Raw genomic sequence first — 21446 nt, 5'->3', positions numbered from 1 at the left:
GGATAGAGCAGAATTGCGGACCCGTCCACAATTTCTGCCAAAAGTGGTTTCATCCTTTCATATAAACCAACCTATTGTGGTGCCTGTGGCTACTACTGACTTGGAGGATTCCGAGTTACTTGATGTAGTCAGGGCTTTGAATGTTTATGTGGCCAGAACGGCTAGGGTCAGGAAAACAGAATCTTTGTTTATCCTGTATGCTTCCAACAAGCTTGGTGCTCCTGCTTCAAAGCAAACTATTGCTCGCTGGATCTGTAATACGATTCAGCAGGCTCATTCTGTGGCTGGATTGCCGCTGCCAAAATCAGTTAAGGCCCATTCCACTAGGAAGGTGGGCTCTTCTTGGGCGGCTGCCCGAGGGGTCTCTGCATTACAGCTGTGCCGAGCGGCTACTTGGTCAGGTTCAAACACTTTTGCAAAGTTCTACAAGTTTGATACCCTGGCTGAGGAGGACCTTGTGTTTGCTCATTCGGTGCTGCAGAGTCATCTGCACTCTCCCGCCCGTTTGGGAGCTTTGGTATAATCCCCATTGTCCTTACGGAGTCCCCAGCATCCACTAGGACGTTAGAGAAAATAAGATTATACTTACCGGTAAATCTATTTCTCGTAGTCCGTAGTGGATGCTGGGCGCCCGTCCCAAGTGCGGCCTTCTTCTGCAATACTTGTATATAGTTATTGCTGCAATAAGGGCTATGTTATTGTTGCATCAGGGTTGAACTGATGCTCTGTTGTTGTTCATACTGTTGACTGGGTAAGTTTATCACAAGTTATACGGTGTGGCTGGTATGAGTCTTGCCCTGGATTTCCAAAATCCTTTCCTTGTACTGTCAGCTCTTCCGGGCACAGTTTCTCTAACTGAGGTCTGGAGGAGGGACATAGAGGGAGGAGCCAGAGCACACCAGAATCCAAATTCTTTCTTAAAGTGCCCTGTCTCCTGCGGAGCCCGTCTATTCCCCATGGTCCTTACGGAGTCCCCAGCATCCACTACGGACTATGAGAAATAGATTTACCGGTAAGTAAAATCTTATTTTTCACTAGCAGTAAAAGAGAACCAATTCTCAGCCGCTTATATTTAAAGATTAGTAAGAGTTTACATGACATTGAATTTTATATATATATATATATATATATATATATCTCAATCACAATTAAGGGGCATGCTCCGCTGGTTGCACTGCTGTTCAGTTTATAATTTTAAAAATCATCACCATATTCCACATGACCAATATCCTTTCTTTTCCAGGATGCACTGAGAAATTCTGGAAATGATGGCATTGGACAAGTGTCTCTGGAATTCTACCAGAAGAAGAAGTCCCGCTGGCCTTTCTCAGATGAATGCATTCCATGGGAGGTTTGGGCCATCAAAGTTAACATTGTATCGCTGGCTACTGAACAGGAACGGCAAATCTGCAGAGAAAAAGTGGGAGAGAAGCTTGGGGAAAAGATCATTAACATAGTGGAGGTGATGAACAGACACGAATATCTACCAAAAATGCCAACCCAATCAGAGGTGGATAATGTGTTTGACACCAGCCTAAAGGAGGTGCAACCCTATCTGTATAAAATCTCCTATCAGATTACTGATTCTCTTGGTACGTCTGTCACCACTACAATGCGGAGACTTATCAAAGACACTTTGGCTCTGTAAGGCTACATGACCCCACAAACATATATTTAAAGCATGGACTGAGCTAATTAATTTTATGCTCGTTAATTAAATCATTTGTCAGAAAAGATAGCTGTAAAACAGCATCATTTGTATATAGCCATTTTGCCTAAAGTACTTTAATTCTTTACAAACAATAAAATTGATCCTGTACAGATTATTGCCTTTATTCTTGTGCTTTTTATCCAGTACACAGATTTGGAGAAACATTTATGTTAAAAATGTGTTGCCCTGTGTCATGGCTGTGGTTGGTTCTCATTATTGTAGATGAATGCAACAATAATGCATATGTTCTCCTGTACCAGGATACAACCTAGAGCACACACAGACATCATAAATACATTTAGGGGAAGACTTAAGATGCCCCAACATGTTACTGGGTTCATTCTGATCATTTTTTATATATTTTTGTGTTTTCTGACAATTGACCCTATGTGATCAAATGCAAATGGCCAAAGGACTGAAGTTAAATGTACATTTAAAATCGGGTGATCCTGCCATTAGATCCACATTAATGTGGGATGTGCATTCTTTTTTTTTTTTATTTTTTTTTTTATTTTGCAGTTTAGTTTTATGATCTGATTTAAAATGGAACTTTGCGGATAATTGAATCTGCACTTACTACTGTCAGGATTCTCTGCCGGCAAATTACTGATATTTTTGTGAGCTGTAAATTGATAAAATTTGAAATAGTACATATAATAACCTTTGTTATCTTGATGGTAGTCCTAATTGTAATCCCAATGAGCTGTAGTTATTGAATGTATTAGTTGAAAAATATACCACCTATGGTAGTTTGTAGTGCTGCTTTCACTGTATTCTGATGTTATGCTGATATAGAGCCTTATTCAGGCCTGAACGCAGCCGCTGTGTCGCATTCAGAGGGTCTGCACTCACACAGCAGCTATAGTGTGCGTGCGCGACCCTTCATCATGTGATCGCATCCCAGTGGGATGAAGTCCTCTTCAGACGCCTGGGTGCTGGGGATCATAGAGCCCAATGAGTCTGCCAATAGCACCATGTTATCTTAACCTGGTCCTCTGACACAGTTTCCATTTGAACGTTTACATTAAGTGGATCTTGAGTTCATGCATTATGGCTCTTGCCTCATCTACTATGGTGATAGAGCAGTTCTCCATAATGTTCCTACATCTCAATTGAAATTGGTTCGGTTTTCCTTGTAAACCAGGAAATTGTCTTTCTGGTTTTTCCTCCTTCAGTGACTTCCGAGACCAGGATGGTCTGACTCTGCTAGACATTGGCTGAGTTCTGAAAATTTACTTGGGCGATTCTTCTGTCCGCCGCACTGCTTCTCAGCTTGTTCGTAATAAGCACTTAAACATGGTTAGCCTGCTACAAAGCAGACCATTGCAAGTTGGGTCCACTCAGTGATCACTCAACCCTATTCTAGTGCGGGGTGTCCAACACCAAATTGGGTGTCCGTGCATTCCACTAGGGCGGTGGAACACAGGGCTTCGACAGAACAAGTCTGTCTTACAGCCACCTAGTCCTCTGTCAACACGTATGCTCGGTTTCATGGTTTTGCCTCACACAATGCCCACTTTGAAAATAGGATTTTTGGTCACTTACTGTTGAATGCTTTTTTCTTAAGACGGCTGGGCGATACTGCATTCCCTGCCTCACGCTCAGTCATGCAAGGCTTTGGTTCTTGACCAGCTTGTCCCTACTAGTTTGTTTTATTGCTCTAACAATTTCACAGGGTTACTGCTACCCCTTACCGGACTCTTTCTTAAGTTGTACTGGCATTATGGGGTAGCACTAAGGAGGAGCATTCGTTTTAAAGCTACAGTTTTAGTTTAAGTGCCAGCTCCAACCCCATCCTGCAAACCCAGTGTCCCCCAGTCTGCTTAAGAGAAATGGATTCAACGGAAAGTGACCAAAAATCCTATTTAATATGAAGAGTACCCTACAATCAGGGCTAGATTAATAATGGGAGAGATGGGACTACGGCACCAGGCCTACATCTAAAATAGGCCCATCATGATGATGGCCAGCCACGAGTTGGCCACACGGTTGGCATAAATCATACACAGTATTAAAATGTATTTTTATTTTCTCTAACGTCCTAGTGGATACTGGGGAACTGTACTTTAGTACCATGGGGTATAGATTAGGTCCACTGGAGCCTGGCACTTTAAAACCTTTAGTGTGTGTATGTGTGTGTTGGCTCCTCCCCTCTATGCCCCTCCTACCAGACTCAGTTTAGAAAAATGTGCCCAAGAAGCCGGGTGCATTTCTCTGGAGCTCCAGAGAGTTTCCTTTAATTTTTGTTTTAGTTATTGTTTTCAGGTAGTTCTGGTTGCCAACCAGGCTACCTGCTTCTTGGGACTTAGAGGGGACTCTGAACCAACCTCCTGAGGGTTAATGGTTCGTAATCCCAGCTGACAGGATTCTGAGCTCCTGAGGTGCTGATCACACATCGTTAGTATGTGTGCCCACGCCAGCAGCTAGCCACCACCCTCTAACAGATGCCGAAGATCGAGGTGCAGTGAGTGTTACTCTGGGGTCCCAGTTAGTGGGTTCCCGGTGCAGTTTTGGCGGCATGTTGCGCAGTGGTCACAGGCCACGAGCTGTGGTGCCCGCTACGGACAAAACTGGCTCAGGGCTCATGCCCCGCATTGCTCACTGCCCTTTAGGGCTTGTCTGTACTGTTATCTATATGAAATATACACATGGCCAGTATAATAATGTGAGGGACCGCGCACCATTGCAACGGGCGGGGCTTCCCGGAGCGGGACCAGAGGCGGGAAGGCGCCATTTCCCTGTTGCTGTGGATCATCAAGGCTGCATGCACGCTGCTCCTCCACGGACACACGCTGTTACAGACTCTGTACTGGTACCAGGGGGTCATAGCAGGGTAGCGCAGCTGCACTTTTATCAGGTTATACACATTATCTCACCCACTGCGCTGCTGTGTTCTGTGTGCTGGTTTCCGCTCCTCAGTGTCACTCTAGGGGCTCTCTAGGGTCTTTGTGGGGGTGTTTCCAGTGAGCTGCGCTATATTACAGTTGTGTCAAGGTGTCTGTTGACATGGTTATGTGTGCTGCTTGTAACTCTATCCCTTCATCAGCAGGGTCCCTCATGTGTGAGAAATGTTCCTTATCTCCTCAGGGACACAGTTCACAGGCACCTGACTGGCTAGATACTTTTAAAAGAATGATTTAGAATGTTAATTCAGAATTAGCTGCTGCTAAAAAGGAGAGACAAGTGTTAAAGCAGTCTATTGATTGTATGGCAAAAGCAGCAGATACCAGAAAGGCTTCTCAGCCCCCTCTGTTGTTTTCACATAAACTCTCACTGCCACAGGTGCTTCAGTCTTATTCTGATTCTGATCAGCCCAATGTGGATGATGATGATATGGATGAGGACAGCTCTCTGTCCCCAGGAGTGGAGGCCCTCATTTTTGCTGTAAGAGAGGTTCTTCACATACCGTATCAGGAGGCAGAACCAGATGAGGAGTTGTACTTTAATGTTAGACCAAAGACCTCAGCAACTTTTCCTGTCTCTAAAGAGTTAAACTCCCTGGCCAGGGAAGCATGGTTAACCTCTAAGAAATTTAAAATTCCTCAGAGGTTTTTAGTTACCTTCCCCCTCCCAGCTGAGGACAGGAAGATATGGGAACCCCCCCCAACCCCCCCCCCCCCCCAACTCCCCCCATCAGTTGATACGTCTGTGTCTAGACTGTCTAAGAAATTGGTACCGCGGGTGCCAGAGGCTATATTCCTAAAAGAGCCGGCCTACCGTAAAGTTGAGACCACTCTCAAGGCAATTTATACGGCAGCGGGCGTAGCACAGCATCCCACAATAGTTTGTGGGTGGATTTCCAGGGCAGTGGTCAAGTGGTCCGATAATATTATTAATGGATTAGACAATCTGCCCCAGGATGAGGTCATTACTCTGCTACAACACATACAGGATGCTGCAAATTTTATGAGCAAGGCTATAAAGGAATTGTGTAAAATAAATGGCCGCACTACTGCTATGGCAGTTTCAGCATGCAGAGCTCTCTGGTTGCGTCACTGGTCAGCGGACGCTGATTCCAAAAAGGATGTAGAAAATCTTCCCTTTAGAGGTGATGCCTTGTTTGGGGACGGATTAAATAAATGGATCTCCGAGGCAATGGCGGGTACGTCTACCTATCTGCTGTCTGCTGCGCCACCTGCTTCACGCTCTTGCACAGGATCCTCCTTGTGGCAAGGATCTCGTGGTAAGTCCCTTAAACCTGCAACTGCTGCATCCCAGGACCAGACCACCAGATCCCCTGCTGCTAAGCCTTCCGTGTGACGGTTGGCCCTAGCAGCAAGACTATTTTCAGGTAGGTGCTCGCCTTCAACACTTCGCCCACGTGTGGGCAAATTCCTGCCGGGATCCTTGGGTGAGGGACCTCATTTTCCAGGGATACCAGCTGGAATTTCAAGCACTTCCTCACAGATTTTTCAAATCGGGCTTACCAGTTTTGCCCGCATCAAAAGTTACCTTGCAAGAAGCAATTAAAAAAACTTTTGCGGACAGGGGTGGAGGTTCCGGTACCTCCTCCATTACACAAAAGGGGTTTTTACTCCAGTCTTTTTGTCATTCCAAAACCGGAGTGTTCGGTGCGACCCATCTTAAACCTGAAGTCTCTAAACCCATATCTGCGGGTGTTCAAATTCAATATGGAATCCCTGTGGGCAGTGGTGTCCGGTCTGGAGGAGGGGGAATTCTTGGTATCCTTTGATGTCAAGGATGCTTACCTACACATTCCCATGTGGCCCCCTCTTCAGACTTACCTCAGGTTCACCATCTTGGACGACCATTTCCAGTTTCGGGCCTTGCCCTTTGGCCTGTCCACAGCCCCAAGGGTCTTCACCAAAAGCCATGGCAGAGATGATGCTGCAACTGCGCATGATGGGAGTCAACATAGTCCCCTACTTGGATGATCTCCTGATAAAGGCTATGTCCAGGGAGCGTCTACTGCACAGCATCGATCTGACGACTCATGGTGGATCCTACATTTTCAGAAATCTCACCTGGAACCGACCCAACGTCTCCAATTCCAGGGAATGATGCTGGATACAGTGTCTCAAAAGGTGTTTCTTCCGATGGACAAGGCCTTGGCTATCCAGGCTTTGGTTCGCTAAGTGCTCCATCCTCGCAAGGTGTCCATACATCTTTGCATACGTTTGCTGGGCAAGATGGTTGCTGCTTATGAGGCAATCCAATACGGTAGATTTCATGCCCGGCCATTTCAGCTGGATCTGTGGACAAATGGTCGGGGTCTCACCTTCACATGCATCAGGAAGTGACCTTAACTCCGAAAGCCCGGATTTCTCTATTATGGTGGCTACATGTTCATCACCTGGTAGAAGGCAGGAATTTCAATATCCACTTGAGGATTCTATTGACAACGGATGCCAGCCTCCGGGGTTGGGGGGCTGTGACCCAAGGGGCCCAGTTCCAGGGGATATGGTCAAGTCAGGAATCTACTCTGCCGATAAGCGTCCTGGAACTCGGGGCAGTTTACAATGCTCTTCTGCAAGCTTCCCATCTCCTGAGGGATCAGGCGATCCAGGTTTAATCTGTCAACGCCACGGCGGTGGTGTACATAAACAGACAAGGAGTAACAAGAAGGAGAGCAGCGATGCGAGAACTGTCAAAATTCTCCTCTGGGCGGAGGCCAGCGCAACGGCCATCTCAGCCATATTCATTCTAACGGACTTCCTCAGCAGACACGACCTCCATCCGGGGGAATGGTGCCTACATACCCAGGTGTTTCAACAGTTAATTCACCGTTGGGGCTGTCCGCAGATAGATCTGATGGCTTCTCGTCTCAACAAAAAGCTATGCCGTTACTGTTCTGGAACAAGGGATCCGCAGGCTGTAGCAGTGGATGCGCTAACAACGCCATGGACGTATCAGTTTGTGTACCTGTTCCCTCCTCTACCGCTGATCCCAAGGGTTCTAAAAAGACTAAGAAGGGAAAGTGTTCAAGCAATTCTTATTGCCCCGGATTGGCCTCGACGGGCACGGTACTCGGACCTCCTAACCATGGCTCTGGAGGATCCCTGGCCTCTACTGCTCAAAAAGGATCTTCTTCAACAAGGTCCGTTTGTGTATCCAGACTTACAGCGGCTACGTTTGACGGCTTGGAAGTTGAGAGGGAGAATCTATCAAGAAAATGTCGTCCCTCCCGGGTTATTTCCACCATGGTACAAGCCAGGAAGATGGTGACCTCAAAACATTATAATCGTATCTGGAAGAAGTATGTTTCCTGGTGTGAAAGTAGAAAGGTGTCTCCCATGGAATTTAGAATTGGTCGTTTTCTACTTTTCCTGGAAGTGCGAGTGGATATGGGCCTACGTTTAGCCTCCATCAAAGTCCAGATTTTGGCGCTCTCTATTTTCTTCCAGGAACAACTTGCCACGTTGCCGGAAGTACAAACTTTCCTAAAAGGAGTTCTTCATATGCAACCGCCTTTTGTACCTCCCACAGCTCTGTGGGATCTTAATGTGGTTTTGTCCTTTCTTCAGTCGTACGGGTTTGATCCCTCACATAGGGAGGGTGGAGTTAAAATTTCTCACCTGGAAAACGGTGATGTTATTAGCATTGGCGTCTGCAAGACGTGTCTCTGAATTGGGGGCCTTATCCTGTAAGAGCCCTTATTTGATTTTTCATGAGGACAGGGCGGAACTCAGGACCCGTCCTCAGTTTTTGCCAAAAGTGGTTTTAACTTTTCATGTCAATCAACCCATTGTGGTTCCGGTGTTGTCTGATGCTTCCATTGGGCCAGGGTCCTTAGATGTAGTGAGGGCTTTGAAGATTTATGTCAAGAGGATGGCTCGTCATCTGAAATCTGATTCGCTGTTTGTCCTTTATGATGCCACCAAGATTGGTCGTCCGGCTTCCAAGCAAGCCATTGCTCGTTGGCTCAGGTTGACCATTCAACAGGTCTATACTTCGGCGCCTCTGCCGACATCTATTCAGGCCCACTCGACGAGGTCTGTGGGCTCTTCCTGGGGCGGCTGCCTGGGGTGTCTCGGCCTTGCAGTTGTGCCGAGCTGCTACTTGGTCTGGTTCGAACACTTTTGTGAAATTCTATCGGTTCGACACCTTGGCCAGGGATGACCTTCAGTTTGGTCAGGCGGTTTTACAGGGGACTCGGCACTCTCCCACCCGTTTGGGAGCTTTGGGACTTTCCCATGGTACTAAAGTACAGTTCCCCAGTATCCACTAGGACATTACAGAAAATAGGAATTTAATACCTACCGGTAATTCCTTTTCTTGTAGTCCGTAGTGGATACTGGGCGCCTGCCTCCGTGCTTCAATTCCTGCTTAATTGAGTAAGTATTTGGTTGGTCCGCCGTTGTGGTCCCTTTATGTTGTTGGGATAGCTGCGCTATCCTTGAAGGGTTGGTGTTGCTATCCTCTGTTCTGGTACGCGCCCTCCTATTAGCCCCAGAGCCATGTTGCCTTTAAACCCAGGGACCAGAGAGTGCAAACCAGGGAGCTGCGAAAGGAAAGGGGTCGTCCCATGCATACTATTGCACACAAGTTCCAAATGGTCACTAATGTGTCGACAAGAACACTTCATGGGGAGTCCCATGCACTTGGTTATTATGGGTGAGCAGCTGCTCATAAACCCCTATTCACAAAGAATTCAACCCAGCGCTTCCGATGGTGTAAAGAGTGCAAAAAACTGTAAAGTGGAACAATGGCGGCGAGTGTTAATGACAAATCACGATTTACGCTTTTAAGATCAGATGGACATGCCTGGGTTTGGCGATTTCCAAGAGAACTTCTGATGTCAGAGTGTACAGTAGCTACAGTAAAGCATGGAGGTGGTGGTGTTATGCTGGGTGGCTGGTTTGGCATGGGTTCACAAGTTGTAATGTATGGTCACATTAACTCTGAGAAGTATACAGATGTTCTTGAAAACTCTGTGCTCCCTACATTGCGACAGTTCTACGGAAACGACAAATGTTTTTATCAGGATGACAATGCCACCTGTCACGTTTCCAGGGTGACATTGGACTGATATACAGAAAATTTAGTAATCCGTATGGACTGGATAGCTCAGAGAGCAGATCTTAGCCCCACTACGAACCTCTGGGGCGACTGGTGCATTCTAGGCTGACTCGTCCTTCTTCAGTGTCAGTTGGTCACTATACTTATTGGCGGAATGGCAAAACAATACCGCCTGTTGTTGTCCAGGAACTTGGGAACTGTTTGCGAAGAAGGGTGTCTGCAAAAATCAATGCACGTGGTGGACCTACAAAGTACTGATGTCAGTAAAATCTTGTTGATCTATTTTCTATCAGTGTCCAATCACTTTTGTATACACAGTGTACATGTGCCCCCCTCGCCCCGCCCCACCCGCCCTGCACACATAACTTATCATACACCGGGGTCGGACGGGTAAGCCACATCTTCTCTCAGCGGCGGGTGATGGTGCAGCGTGACCTGTGACTGCACGTCACGCTGCGCGGGGGAGCCGGGAGCTGGGCAGTGTCTGAGCGTACTGAGGACGCTCAACGCTGATCCCTCAATCTCCCCTGGGAGTGGAGCTTCCAATCCCGGGATTGAATCCCAGCTGATTTTGGGCCTAAATCCCGGGAGTCCTGGCGCTGCTGGGAAATGCTCCGTCAACAAAGACTGCAACTCTGCCTATTCACCTGCGGCCGCATCCGTTCACGGGAACACAGGTAAACAGGCAGGCCGGGGAGCCAGCTATGTGCGGCAGACCGCCCGCTGTTTAGGAATCACAGGCAGGGGCGTAACTCCCAACATGACCCTTTTCCAGGAGGGACAGAATGCTCTGCACCTGGACTTCCCTCTTAATTCATGATTGCTGGCACCTGTGGTGAAACACCTTTCTTATCCATTAACTTGTTCAAAACAAGTGCGGGCAATCATACATTAAGAGGGAAGTCCAGAAGCAGAGCATTCTGTCCCTACTGGAGAGGGTCATGTTGGGAGGTATGGGGTGGGCAGTGAGGGCCGAGTCTGCCGCTCTCTCACTTGACCACTAGGGACATTTGAAACTCCATAAGGGGGCCCTTTGGTCAATGCTTAAAGTGGTCCTAGAGAGGTGGTGGAACTCACCCCCCCACGACCCACTCCTGTGAAATAAAGGGAGTGAGCGCGCTGGAAAAAAGGGGCATTGTCTCCAAATAAAAGGGACGTGGTCACCCAATAGTATCCCCAATTCAAATTACACCGCACAGTAGCACAATCTTATTCACATAACACCACATAGTAGTGTCCCTTATTCTTGTTATGACACACATTAGTGCCACTTATATACAAAGCCCACAGTAGTAGCACCCCAAATACACATAATGCCCACATCAGCAGTGCCCTTTATACTATGCCCTCAATAGTAATGCCCCTTATGCAATGCCCACTGTAGTGGTAGTGCCCATAGTATTGGTGCCCCTTACACAGTGCCCCCAGTAGTAGTGCCACTTATGTCCCCGTGAGTGATGCCCCTTATTGAGTGCCCCCTATGCAATGCCCTCATCATTAATGCCCCCGTGTAGTAATGCCCCCAGTCAGAAGTGCCCCTGTAGATGTGTGTCCTGTAGTTATGCCACAATAGATGTGCATCCCGTAGTTATGCCCCAGTAGGTGTGCCCCATGTGTTATGCCCCAGTAGATGTACACCCTGTAGTTTTGCTCCAGTATATGTGCCCCCATTAGATGTGTCCCCATTAGTTATGCCACCAGCAGATGTGCCCCCATTAGTTATGCCCCTGTAGTTATACCTCAGTAGATGTGCCCCATAGTATACACACACACACAAAACAAAACACTATACTCACCAGCCCCGCTCCTGGCCGCCCGCTCCTCGGAACTATGGGAAAGACGTCATGACGTGTCTCCCATAGCGTCGCCCAGCCGCACACTGCCTGAGCCAGAAGTCGGAGCTCAGGATTCAGTTTTGGCCTCCGGCAGCCACTGGGGGGGAAGGAGCTGGTTGCCCGCTGGTAACACAGTATCAGTGGGCACCCGACATCTCCCTCCTGGGTTAGGTGAGCAGGAGGAGGCGGAACTGGTTCTGTCTCCAAATGGAACTGACGGAACGTTCCCCGTTCCGGCTCACTTTAACCTCTGCCTTTGGTATAACGGGGCAAGGGGCCCTGGAAGGTCGCCCAGAGGGGAGACGCTTTTCCCTATTTATTATGCGTTTTTGCAGATAGTGACTCCGTTAATTTGTCACTACCTCCCTCAAATTCAAGATGGAGTTTTTCCACTCCATTGTTCACGCACTGGAACTGGGAGAATTTTTTGGTATCTCTGGATTTCAAGTATGCCTACCTATACATCCCGATTTGGGAGAATCGCCAACCTTTCCTTCAGTTTGCGATCTGCTCAGATTACAGGGGGACCACTTTTTTTCAGAACCAGGACTGACTCAGCCTGGGGCTGGTTATGCTTAGGAGCGGCAGGGCCTGTGCACGGTACCCCTACACCCTAGGCAACACCCCCGGGGTGGACGGGTTCTGACATTATCTAGCTTCACCCCACCTTGGGAAAACACCGCATTTTGCAAGTACATGTGGAGGGGGTGGGGCTAAAATGACGTGATTTGCATAATTTTATCCTCTCCCCCAATCCACGGACCCGTAAATGCCAGAGATTATCTCTCCATCCTGCCCACTTGCCTAGGGTGCTGGCAAGCAGCGGGAGATCTGCCTGCTCTTCTGGGGGTGTGGAGGGCTACTCCAAAAATCTAAAGCCTCCTGCAACTTCTGGGAGAGTAGGCAAGTATTATTTTAACTTACTCCTCTATACCCCCCTACACACACACATCACTGACCCCTCTATACCCTACATTAAATCACTGACACTTCTATACCAGGCATGTCCAAACTGCGGCCCTCCAGCTGTTGAGAAACTACATATCCCAGCATGCCCTGACACAGCTTTAGCATTCTCTGACAGCAAAACTGTGTCAGGGCATGCTGGGATATGTAGTTTCAAAACAGCTGGAGGGCCGCAGTTTGGACATGCCTGCCCTATACTATATCATTGACACCTCTATACCCTATATTAAACTACTGACCCATTTATACCCAACACAAAATTACTATCCCCTTTGTACCCTACCATACATTACAGACCCCATTGTACCCTACACTGCATTACAGACCTTTCTATACTATATGGTATCCGGTTGATAGATCTACACTAAAAGGGGGAGATTCAAATGTTTGAAAAGTCGGTTGGGTGTCTTTTTTCCTGTCTATTAGATAGGAAAAAACAGACTCCCAACTGACTTTTCAAACATTTGAATCTCCCCCATAAAGTCTACAGTCAATAGGTTGACCACTAATGGTCGACATGCATTAGGTCAACAGGGTCAAAAGGTCGACGTATGGTTGACACATGTTTTTTACATTTGTACAACCTTTGCTGCATTTACTATCCATGTCACAAACTATTACCTTTAGTAACCTTATGGCAAGCAAAGCGAGCCATCTCGCTCGAAGCGTGGCGAGCAAACGCATTTCAACAAATTGGGGTAAAAAATGTTTAAAAACACAAAACAACCAATTTTTTTTGTGTCGACCTTTTGACCCTGTCAATTTTTTGATTGTCGACCTTTTACTGTCAACCTTTTGACTGTCTATCTTTTTAACGTCTATCTTCTGTATCACCCCCTGTGAGAGCCATGTACCTCCTTCCCCTGGTCCCTGTGTGAGCCATCTCACCCTATCCCTGTGTGAGCCATGCCCTCCCTTATTCTGTGCGAGCCATGTGTCCCCCCCCCTTCCCCTGTATGAGCCATGTCTCCCCTTCCCCTGTGTGAGCCATGCCCCCCCCCCCTCCCCACCCATGTGTGAGACTCCCCACCCCCTTTGTGTCGTACTTCTTATTCTGGACTGCCAGTGCCAACTGCTGCTTTCCTGACTCCCTTCTCCACAGACAGCACGTCTCCAGGCCAGCCCATCTTCAGTCAAAGTACAGACAGCTGCCAGGGTAGCGTGTGGATGTCACGTGACATCCACAACAACACACAGCACAGCCGAGTAAGTCACAGACGGGGAGCGCAGCGCTGATACTGATCGGCGCTCCGCCTCTGCTCGGTGTGTAGCTCTTCTAGTTCCTTTGAAGCAGGAAGGCACCGTAGTGAGACAATGGAGAAGGCAGGTGCCCCCTTCAGCGCTGGAGCACGGCGACAACTAACTCAGTTCCGCCCCTGTATTCACAGGTGTGTTTGCAGAAACGATTCTTGGCAAATTTCTGAGTTTCATTGATGTCTATGTGAAATCCACCTGAGTTTGGCTGATGGTGTATTTGATCGTATATCCCTGTACTCAGGGGCGGATTTAGGGTGCACCAGGGCACAACAGTAATGGCCGCTCCTCGTCTGCCTAATTTTATTATTTTTATTGATTGGTTATGAGCCCTCATTTGATGATAGTGGCTTTTTTTATTTTTCTATTAAATTGACTGACATTTTTGTATTTTTATGTATACATATTTACTAAGTAGGTCAGCTTACAGGGGCAGTATGTGCATGACTTACCATTTACACTACATTCAGGATGGTATATGGTACAGTATAGTGGAAATATTTAGCATTTACTGGCACATTTCGGTCTGACAGTACCAACACAAGCATCCAAGTGTCGCCCCCAAACAAGTGCTGCCCCTAGACACGTGTCTCACGTACCTAAAGGGAAATTCACCACTGCCTGTCCTCTGTTTTATACTTGTTTGATCTAACCATCCTGTGTTAGGCGTTTGGTAAATTTCTGAGATTGAAAATGCAACCGTGTTGGTCATCCCAACCAAACACGGAGCTTAGTAAACTTACCCCTAAGGGGTAAATTTACTAAGGTGGGAGGTTTTTTTTTTAGAACTGGTGATGTTGCTCATAGCAACCAATTGGATTCTACTTAACATTTATCTAGCTGCCTCTAGAATATAAAAGATATATTTTGATTGGTTGCTATGGGCAACATCACCAGTTCTAAAAAAAAACTCCCACCTTAGTAAATGTACCCCTAAAAGTATATAGTTAACATACAGAAAATGAGAAACTACTGTCTCTACTATTAAATTAAGAATATATTTGTTAAACATGGAAATGTCAGACAACTAACCATTATGCAACTCCATTGCCAAGGGTTTCATACTTTTTTCCATTGTCTAGATTTCTTACAATAATGCTCACCTACAATTTATTACCCTGTAATCAATTATACCTTAAGTTAATAAACGGTTTCAAAACCATGCCTACTTCTGTCAAAACTACAAGTTATGTCAGTAACAGGTACAGGTCTGGCTCATACATATAGCTCACTAAAAGGCAACTAAGGGAAACTCTCCTGCCTAACAGAACGATACAGTAACTGAGTATACAGTGTGTGTAGAGTCCATGGTCCTGTGTGCATGTGTAATGAGTTTTGTGTACTGAGTATACTGTATGCAGCAGCAGCAGCCCTAGCTCTCCCATCAGTATGAGGAGAGCAGACAGATGGTCCCTGGCACAGTACAGGTTACACCACTGGACACGCCCCCTAGTGCCCGTCTTTGCCAATAGGCGTGTAGCTTGTTGAGGGGGTGGGGCCTGTGGCGGCTTACGGCAGAAGCAGGGATGGTAACCGATTTTTGTTTATCTGGGTCCCGGTTACTGGGGTCTGCTGGCCGGGAGGGTTTGGTGTGGTCATTGCAGATGGGGAATGGAACCCTGGTGGGTGTATATCGGGCGCCCCCCGGCTGCTCCGTCTGTGATGGGGTGGGACACGGTGTGCAGTAGGAAGGCATATGGGTTGTAGTGTAACATGGGGTAGACGGGTATAGCATGAGCCTGATGGTGCTGGGGGTTCCTTCCTCTTATACTGTACGCAGGAACACCGCAGACAGTGCTGCTGGTATATGGAGCAGGCAGGATATTCAGTGCAGCCTGGGGGTGTTTGTAGTGTTACTGGGGGTATTACCTGCTCTGTGTGTCTGGTTATCATCCTTGTAGGGGTCATTAGGACAGTGCTATAGAGCACAGACTGCAGTATGAGCAGGTTATAAGTGTCATACAGTGCTGGGTATTACATTATTTAATATGAAGCTAGTCAGTGTACAGATGGTATATTGTGAAAAGTTACATACAATATGCATGCTGCATATAGGGTACTAGGTGATTCATCGCGCCCTACGGGCGCTCTTCACACCGTCGCTAGGGGCTACGTTCCGTTAACCCCTGCAGGTCTTTGAACATACGCAGGCCGTTAAATAACAGAAATGCAGGGCAGTATAGAGGGCATACAGAAATGGGGTCCGGTTGAGAAAAGATAGAGAGGCGTGGGGGGGGGGGGGGGGGGAATGTACAGAAACGCTGTGCGATCGGTAAAGGATAGGGAGAGGCAGGGTGGTAGGGAGAGGATTAAGGGGGTCATTCTGAGTTGTTCGCTAGTTGCCGATTTTCGCTATACAGCGATTAGTCACTTACTGCGCATGCGCAAGGTTCGCAGAGCGCATGCGTGTAGTTATTTTACACAAAAGTTAGGTATTTTACTTGTGGCATAACAAAGCGTTTTCATCGCTGTGCTGATCGTAGTGTGATTGACAGGAAGTGGGTGTTTCTGGGCGGAAACTGCCCGTTTTATGGGAGTGTGCCGAAAAACGCAGGCGTTCTAGTTGCAAAACGCAGGAGTGGCTGGAGAAACGGGGGAGTGATTGGGCAAACGCTGGGTGTGTTTGTGACGGCAAACCAGGAATGAAAAGGACTGAGCTGGTCGCAATGGCTGAGTAAGTCTGGAGCTACTCAGAAACTGCTAAGAAATTTCTATTCGCAATTCTGCTAATCTTTCGTTCGCACTTCTGCTAAGCTAAAATACACTCCCAGAGGGCGGCGGCTTAGCGTGTGCAATGCTGCTAAAAGCACCTAGCGAGCGAACAACTCGGAATCACCCCCAAAGAGAGGCAAGGTGTTAGAGAGAAAATACCGTTGCAAGAGACTACGACCTGTTAACCCCTGCACGGGCTGCAGCTGTGCTATAATTGTTATTAGATGGAGTATTACCTGCAAAAAATGTTATGCTAGTGGGTAAATATTGCAAGGGGGAAGGGCGTGCGATTGTCAAGGGGGCGTAGCCCTTTGTGAGGGCGTGAAGAGTGGCCGCAGGGCACAATGAATAACATAGTGTAGTATATACTGCTAGTGTATGCAGCGCAACTTATACACACAGTGAGCACAGGTATCAGAGCCGCGTATACACACAATGGACACAGGTAGCTGAGCCGCTTATACACACAATGGCCACAGGTAACGGAGCCACGTATCCACACAGTGGCCAGAGGTAGCAGGGCAGCTTATACACACAATACTCACAGGTAGCAGAGCCGCTTATACACAGTGCCCACAGGTAGCAGAGCCGCTTATACACACACAATACCCACAAGTAGCAGAGCCGCTTATACACACAGTGCCCACAGGTAGCAGAGCCGCTTATACACAAAATACCCACAGGTAGCAGAGCCGCTTATACACACAATACCCACAGGTAGCAGAGCCGCTTATACACACAGTGCCCACAGGTAGCAGAGCCGCTTATACACACAGTGGCCACAGGTAGCAGAGCCACGTATCCACACAGTGGCCAGAGGAAGCAGGCCAGCTTATACACACAATACCCACAGATAGAAGAGCCGCTTATACACACAGCGGCCACAGGTAGCAGAGACGTTTATACACAACGTGCCCACAGGTAGCAAAGCAGTTTATACACACAATGACCACAGGTAGCAGTGGTGCTTATACACACAATGGCCCCCGGTAGCGGTGCCACTTCTACACACAATTCCCATAGGTAACAGGCGCTTATACACACAGTGGTCACAGGTAGCTGAGCCGCATATACACACAATGGCCACAGGTAGCAGCACCACTTATACACACAGTGCCCACAGGTAGCAGCGCAGCTTATACACACAGTGGCCACAGGTATCAGAGCCACGTATCCACACAGTGGCCAGAGGTAGCAGGGCAGCTTATACACACAATACCCACAGGTAACAGAGCCGCTTATACACACAGTGCCCACAGGTAGCAGAGCCGCTTATACACACAGTGGCCACAGGTAGCAGAGCCGCTTATACACACAGTGCCCACAGGTAGCAGAGCCGCTTATACACACAGTGGCCACAGGTAGCAGAGCCGCGAGTGGGGGGCAGGTGTGGTGGATGCTGTGGGTACCGCGGGTGGGGGAGGTGAGGGTGGGGTGGAGGGTGCGGGGGTAAAGGTGGGTATGGGGGTGGGGGAGGTGCAGGGGTGCCGCGGGTGGGGGAGGGTGCAAACGGGTGGGAGAGTTGGGTATGGGGGTGGTGCGGGGGTTTTGCGGGTTGTGGGTGATAAGGGTGGGGGAGGAGCGTGTGCCGGGGTGGGGGACGGATGTGGTGGGTGCGGCGGGTGGGGGAGGGGCGCGGGGTGCTTCTGGTGCGGGTGGGAGTGCCGCGGGTGGGGGAGGGGCGGGGGGTGCTGCGGGTGTGGGTGCTACGGGTGGGGGGCGGATGTGGTGGATACTGTGGGTGGGGGAAGGGCGGGTGGAGTGTAGGGTGCGGGGGTGTAGGGGGGGAGAGATATGGGTGGGGATGGGGGAGGGGCTGGGGTGCTGCTGGTGGGGGAGGGGGGTGCCGCGATTTGTGGGTGCTAAGGGTGAGGGAGGGCGGGGGTTTTGCGGGTTGTGGGTGATATGGGAGGGGGTGGGAGTGCCGCGGGTGGGGGAGGAGCGTGTGCCGGGGTGGGGGATGGATGTGGTGGGTGCGGCGGGTGGGGGAGGGGCGCGGGGTGCTTCTGGTGCGGGTGGGAGTGCCGCGGGTGGGGGGTGCTGCTAGTGTGGGTGCTACGGGTGGGGGGCGGATGTGGTGGATACTGTGGGTGGTGCGGGTGGGGGCGGGTGGGGTGTAGGGTGCGGGGGTGTAGGGGGGGGAGAGGTGGGTATGGGGGTGGGGAAGGGGCTGGGGTGCCGCTGGTGGGGGAGGGGGGTGCCGCGATTTGTGGGTGCTAAGGGTGAGGGAGGGGGCGGGAGTGGTGTGGGTGGGGGAGGGGTGTGTACTGTGGGTGGGGGACAGATGTGGTGGGTGCCGCGGGTGGGGGAGGGGCGGAGGGTGCTGTGGGTGGGGGAGTGCCGCGGGTGGGCGGGGGTGCTGCAGTTGTGGGTGCTACGGGTGGGGGAGGGGGCGGGAGTGCCGTGAGTGGGGAAGGGGTGTGTGCAGCGGGTGGGGGTGGGGCGGGAGTGCCGCAGGTGGGGGAGGGGCGGGGGGGTGCAGCAGGTGTGGGTGCAACGGGTGGGGCAGAAATGCCGCAGGTGGGGGAGGGGCGGGAGTGTCGTGGGTGGGGGAGGGGTGGGGTGTGCTGAAGATGTGGGTGCTATGGGTGGGGGAGAGGGTGGGAGTGGCGCGGGTGGGGAAGGGGCGGGAGTGCCGCAGGTGGGGGAGGGGCTGCAGGTGTGGGTGCCGCGGGTGGGAGGGTGCGGGGTGTGTGTCGCGGGTGGGGGGCGGATGTTGTGAATGCTGTGGGTGTCACGGGTGGGAGGGGGGGCGGTTGCGGCAGTCAGAGGTCGTCCACGGCATTCTTCTCCGGACTGTGCGGCAGCCGCAAGGCTCACCGGCTGCAGTGTCACCAGGGTGCAGGGAGTGTACAGGGAGGAGGGAAAGAGGGGACTGGGCGGAGAAGGGGAGGGGACTGGGTGGGGATGGGCGGACTGAGGGAGGGGACTTTTCCTGGCCTGCATCCAGCCACCCAGATCTGTGACTCCGCCCAGCGTTAGAACGCCAGGCACAGAGTCACAAGGCTATTATATAGGAGATTGTCTATATAGGGATTTAGTATGATTTACCAGCGTTCGGGATGCTGGCTGTCAATATACTGGAAGCGGCATTCCGACCCCCAGTATGACGGCAGTGAGGCCAGCGCAAAGAGTCCACTTGCGGGCTCGCCATGCTGCGGACTCAGTGGCACAGGATCTGTTCCCACTCTGTGGGTGTCGTGGACACCCACAAGTGGGAAAAATCCTGTAGCTCCAGTATTCCGGCTTGCGGCATTGCCGGCTGTCTGGATTCTGGTGTCGGTATCCTGACCGCTGGGATCCCGACAGCTGGCAAATTAAACGGATCCCGTCTATAGCAGTGGTTTAGAAAACGCAGTCCTCAACTGAAGGCACCGTAACAGTTCAGGTTTTAAGGCTATCCATGCTTGAGCACACATGATTATATCAAATTGACTTGAGTTACTAATTAAGCCACTTGTGCTCAAGCATGGATATCCTTAAAACCTGGACTGTTACGGTGCCTAGAGAAACCAGTTTGGAAACCAGTGGTGTAAACTGTATTCCTTTTCACAGAGGTATGCAAGTAAACGTGTAACCTATATAATTTATAGTCCCTAACTTTTCACTGTTATTTTTGCTTTAGTGTTTATTTTAAGGTTACTAATTTAGCAAAGATTTAATTTTTTTTAAATGCAGTTAAATTCTTTAAAAAATAATCCTTTACCGACCTCCTGGCAATACTTTAAAAATAGTCTAATATGTATTAAAAGGTATTGTTGCAGTTGTTAGATCATGCTGTCCAATATAAAGCATGCTGAAATATTATCCTTCCCACACTTGTGTTTATGATATGGGTTCCCTTTCAGAGGCATGCTAAGTGATACAGGGTTGACATGGTTGGACCATTACATAATATTTGGAAGCTAGCTATATTTTACCTGCACTGTCATCTCAGTTGATACTGTAATTGGTTAATTTGATGTACTATTTTAAGATGAAAACAATTATTTATAAATACATTCTCAGAATTAGAGTGGGATATGTACTGTATTTATTTCTAGTGTATGGCAATGTCATAATATGCATGCCTGCTTAATATCCCTTTTCCACTGACATCAGAATCCCAGGTTTACCTGGGATTTTGGTCAGTGTAAATGCAACCTACGCGGGACTAACTCCCGGGTCCCTGTCTCTCCTTCCGACCAGGATCACGGAGCTGAGACCTGGGAAATTGGCAGGTTGATAGAACTGGCAATTTCTCGGGTTACATTGGAAAATGGATATTATGGTAAATCGTTGTTTATTGTGTAACAAGTGTTTATTGTGAATGGCTCAGTTTGACAGAGATCAGTATAGGGGTTATATTTACTAAGGTGGGGGTTTATAGAATTGGAGATGTTGCCAGTAGCAACCAATCAGATCATAGCTATTATCTTCTAGAAGGTGCTAGATAAATGACAAGTAGAATCTGATTTGTTGCTATGGGCAACATGCTCCACTTTTAGAAACCCGCACCTTAGTCCATATACCCCTTAGTGTCTGCACATTTTTTCATCTTTTTTTATAAATAGCCTTCCAGTTTTCCTAGACCAGGCCTGGCCAACCTGTGGCTCTCCAGCTGTTGTAAAACTACAAGTCCCATTATGACTTGCCACAGGTTTGCTATTAGGAAATGCTAAAACTGTGGCAGGGCAATGCTGGGATGTGTAGTTTCACAACAGCTGGAGAGCCACAAGTTGGCCTAACCTGTCCTAGACTATAAGGTGTCCATGTATGCTAATGGCACTAAGTAATGATTGCTAACACAGATCAGGATAGTAACATGCTGCAGGAGATTTAGAGAACATTACAAAGTCAGATGACTTTTAATGTATCTTAAATTAGTTATATACGAAGACCACAACATTAACTATAAAACTTTACACATTAGATACGGTGAGTAGTTACCTAACCGATGCCCGGGATACTGGTGGTCGCTATACCGACACCGGCATCCCGATGAAGGA

The 21446-nt window shown here is 48.9% G+C and overlaps 2 protein-coding genes across 15 annotated transcripts in view; both read left to right on the top strand.

Annotated features, from left to right (window-relative positions):
• ATG101 (autophagy related 101) overlaps positions 1–1824 on the top strand; it is a 73275-nt gene extending 71451 nt beyond the window's left edge. For all 4 annotated transcript variants that reach the window (XM_063952778.1, XM_063952779.1, XM_063952777.1 and 1 more), the window contains exon 3: positions 1244–1824. In XM_063952778.1, the coding sequence (XP_063808848.1) occupies positions 1244–1648 (405 nt within the window). In that variant the 3' untranslated portion in view covers positions 1649–1824. The remainder of the gene's footprint in view (positions 1–1243) is intronic.
• A 13374-nt stretch (positions 1825–15198) lies between these two features.
• PRPF40B (pre-mRNA processing factor 40 homolog B) overlaps positions 15199–21446 on the top strand; it is a 380564-nt gene continuing 374316 nt past the window's right edge. For 10 of the 11 annotated variants that reach the window (XM_063952770.1, XM_063952767.1, XM_063952765.1 and 7 more), the window contains exon 1: positions 15336–15368. In XM_063952770.1, the coding sequence (XP_063808840.1) occupies positions 15351–15368 (18 nt within the window). In that variant the 5' untranslated portion in view covers positions 15336–15350. Of the gene's footprint in view, positions 15276–15335; positions 15369–21446 lie in introns of those variants that run through there. The other variant, XM_063952768.1, reaches the window with a different exon arrangement.

Source organism: Pseudophryne corroboree, chromosome 2 (genome assembly GCF_028390025.1).
Source record: "Pseudophryne corroboree isolate aPseCor3 chromosome 2, aPseCor3.hap2, whole genome shotgun sequence".
NCBI lineage: Eukaryota > Metazoa > Chordata > Amphibia > Anura > Myobatrachidae > Pseudophryne > Pseudophryne corroboree.
This window is presented reverse-complemented; position numbering and strand designations above follow the sequence as displayed.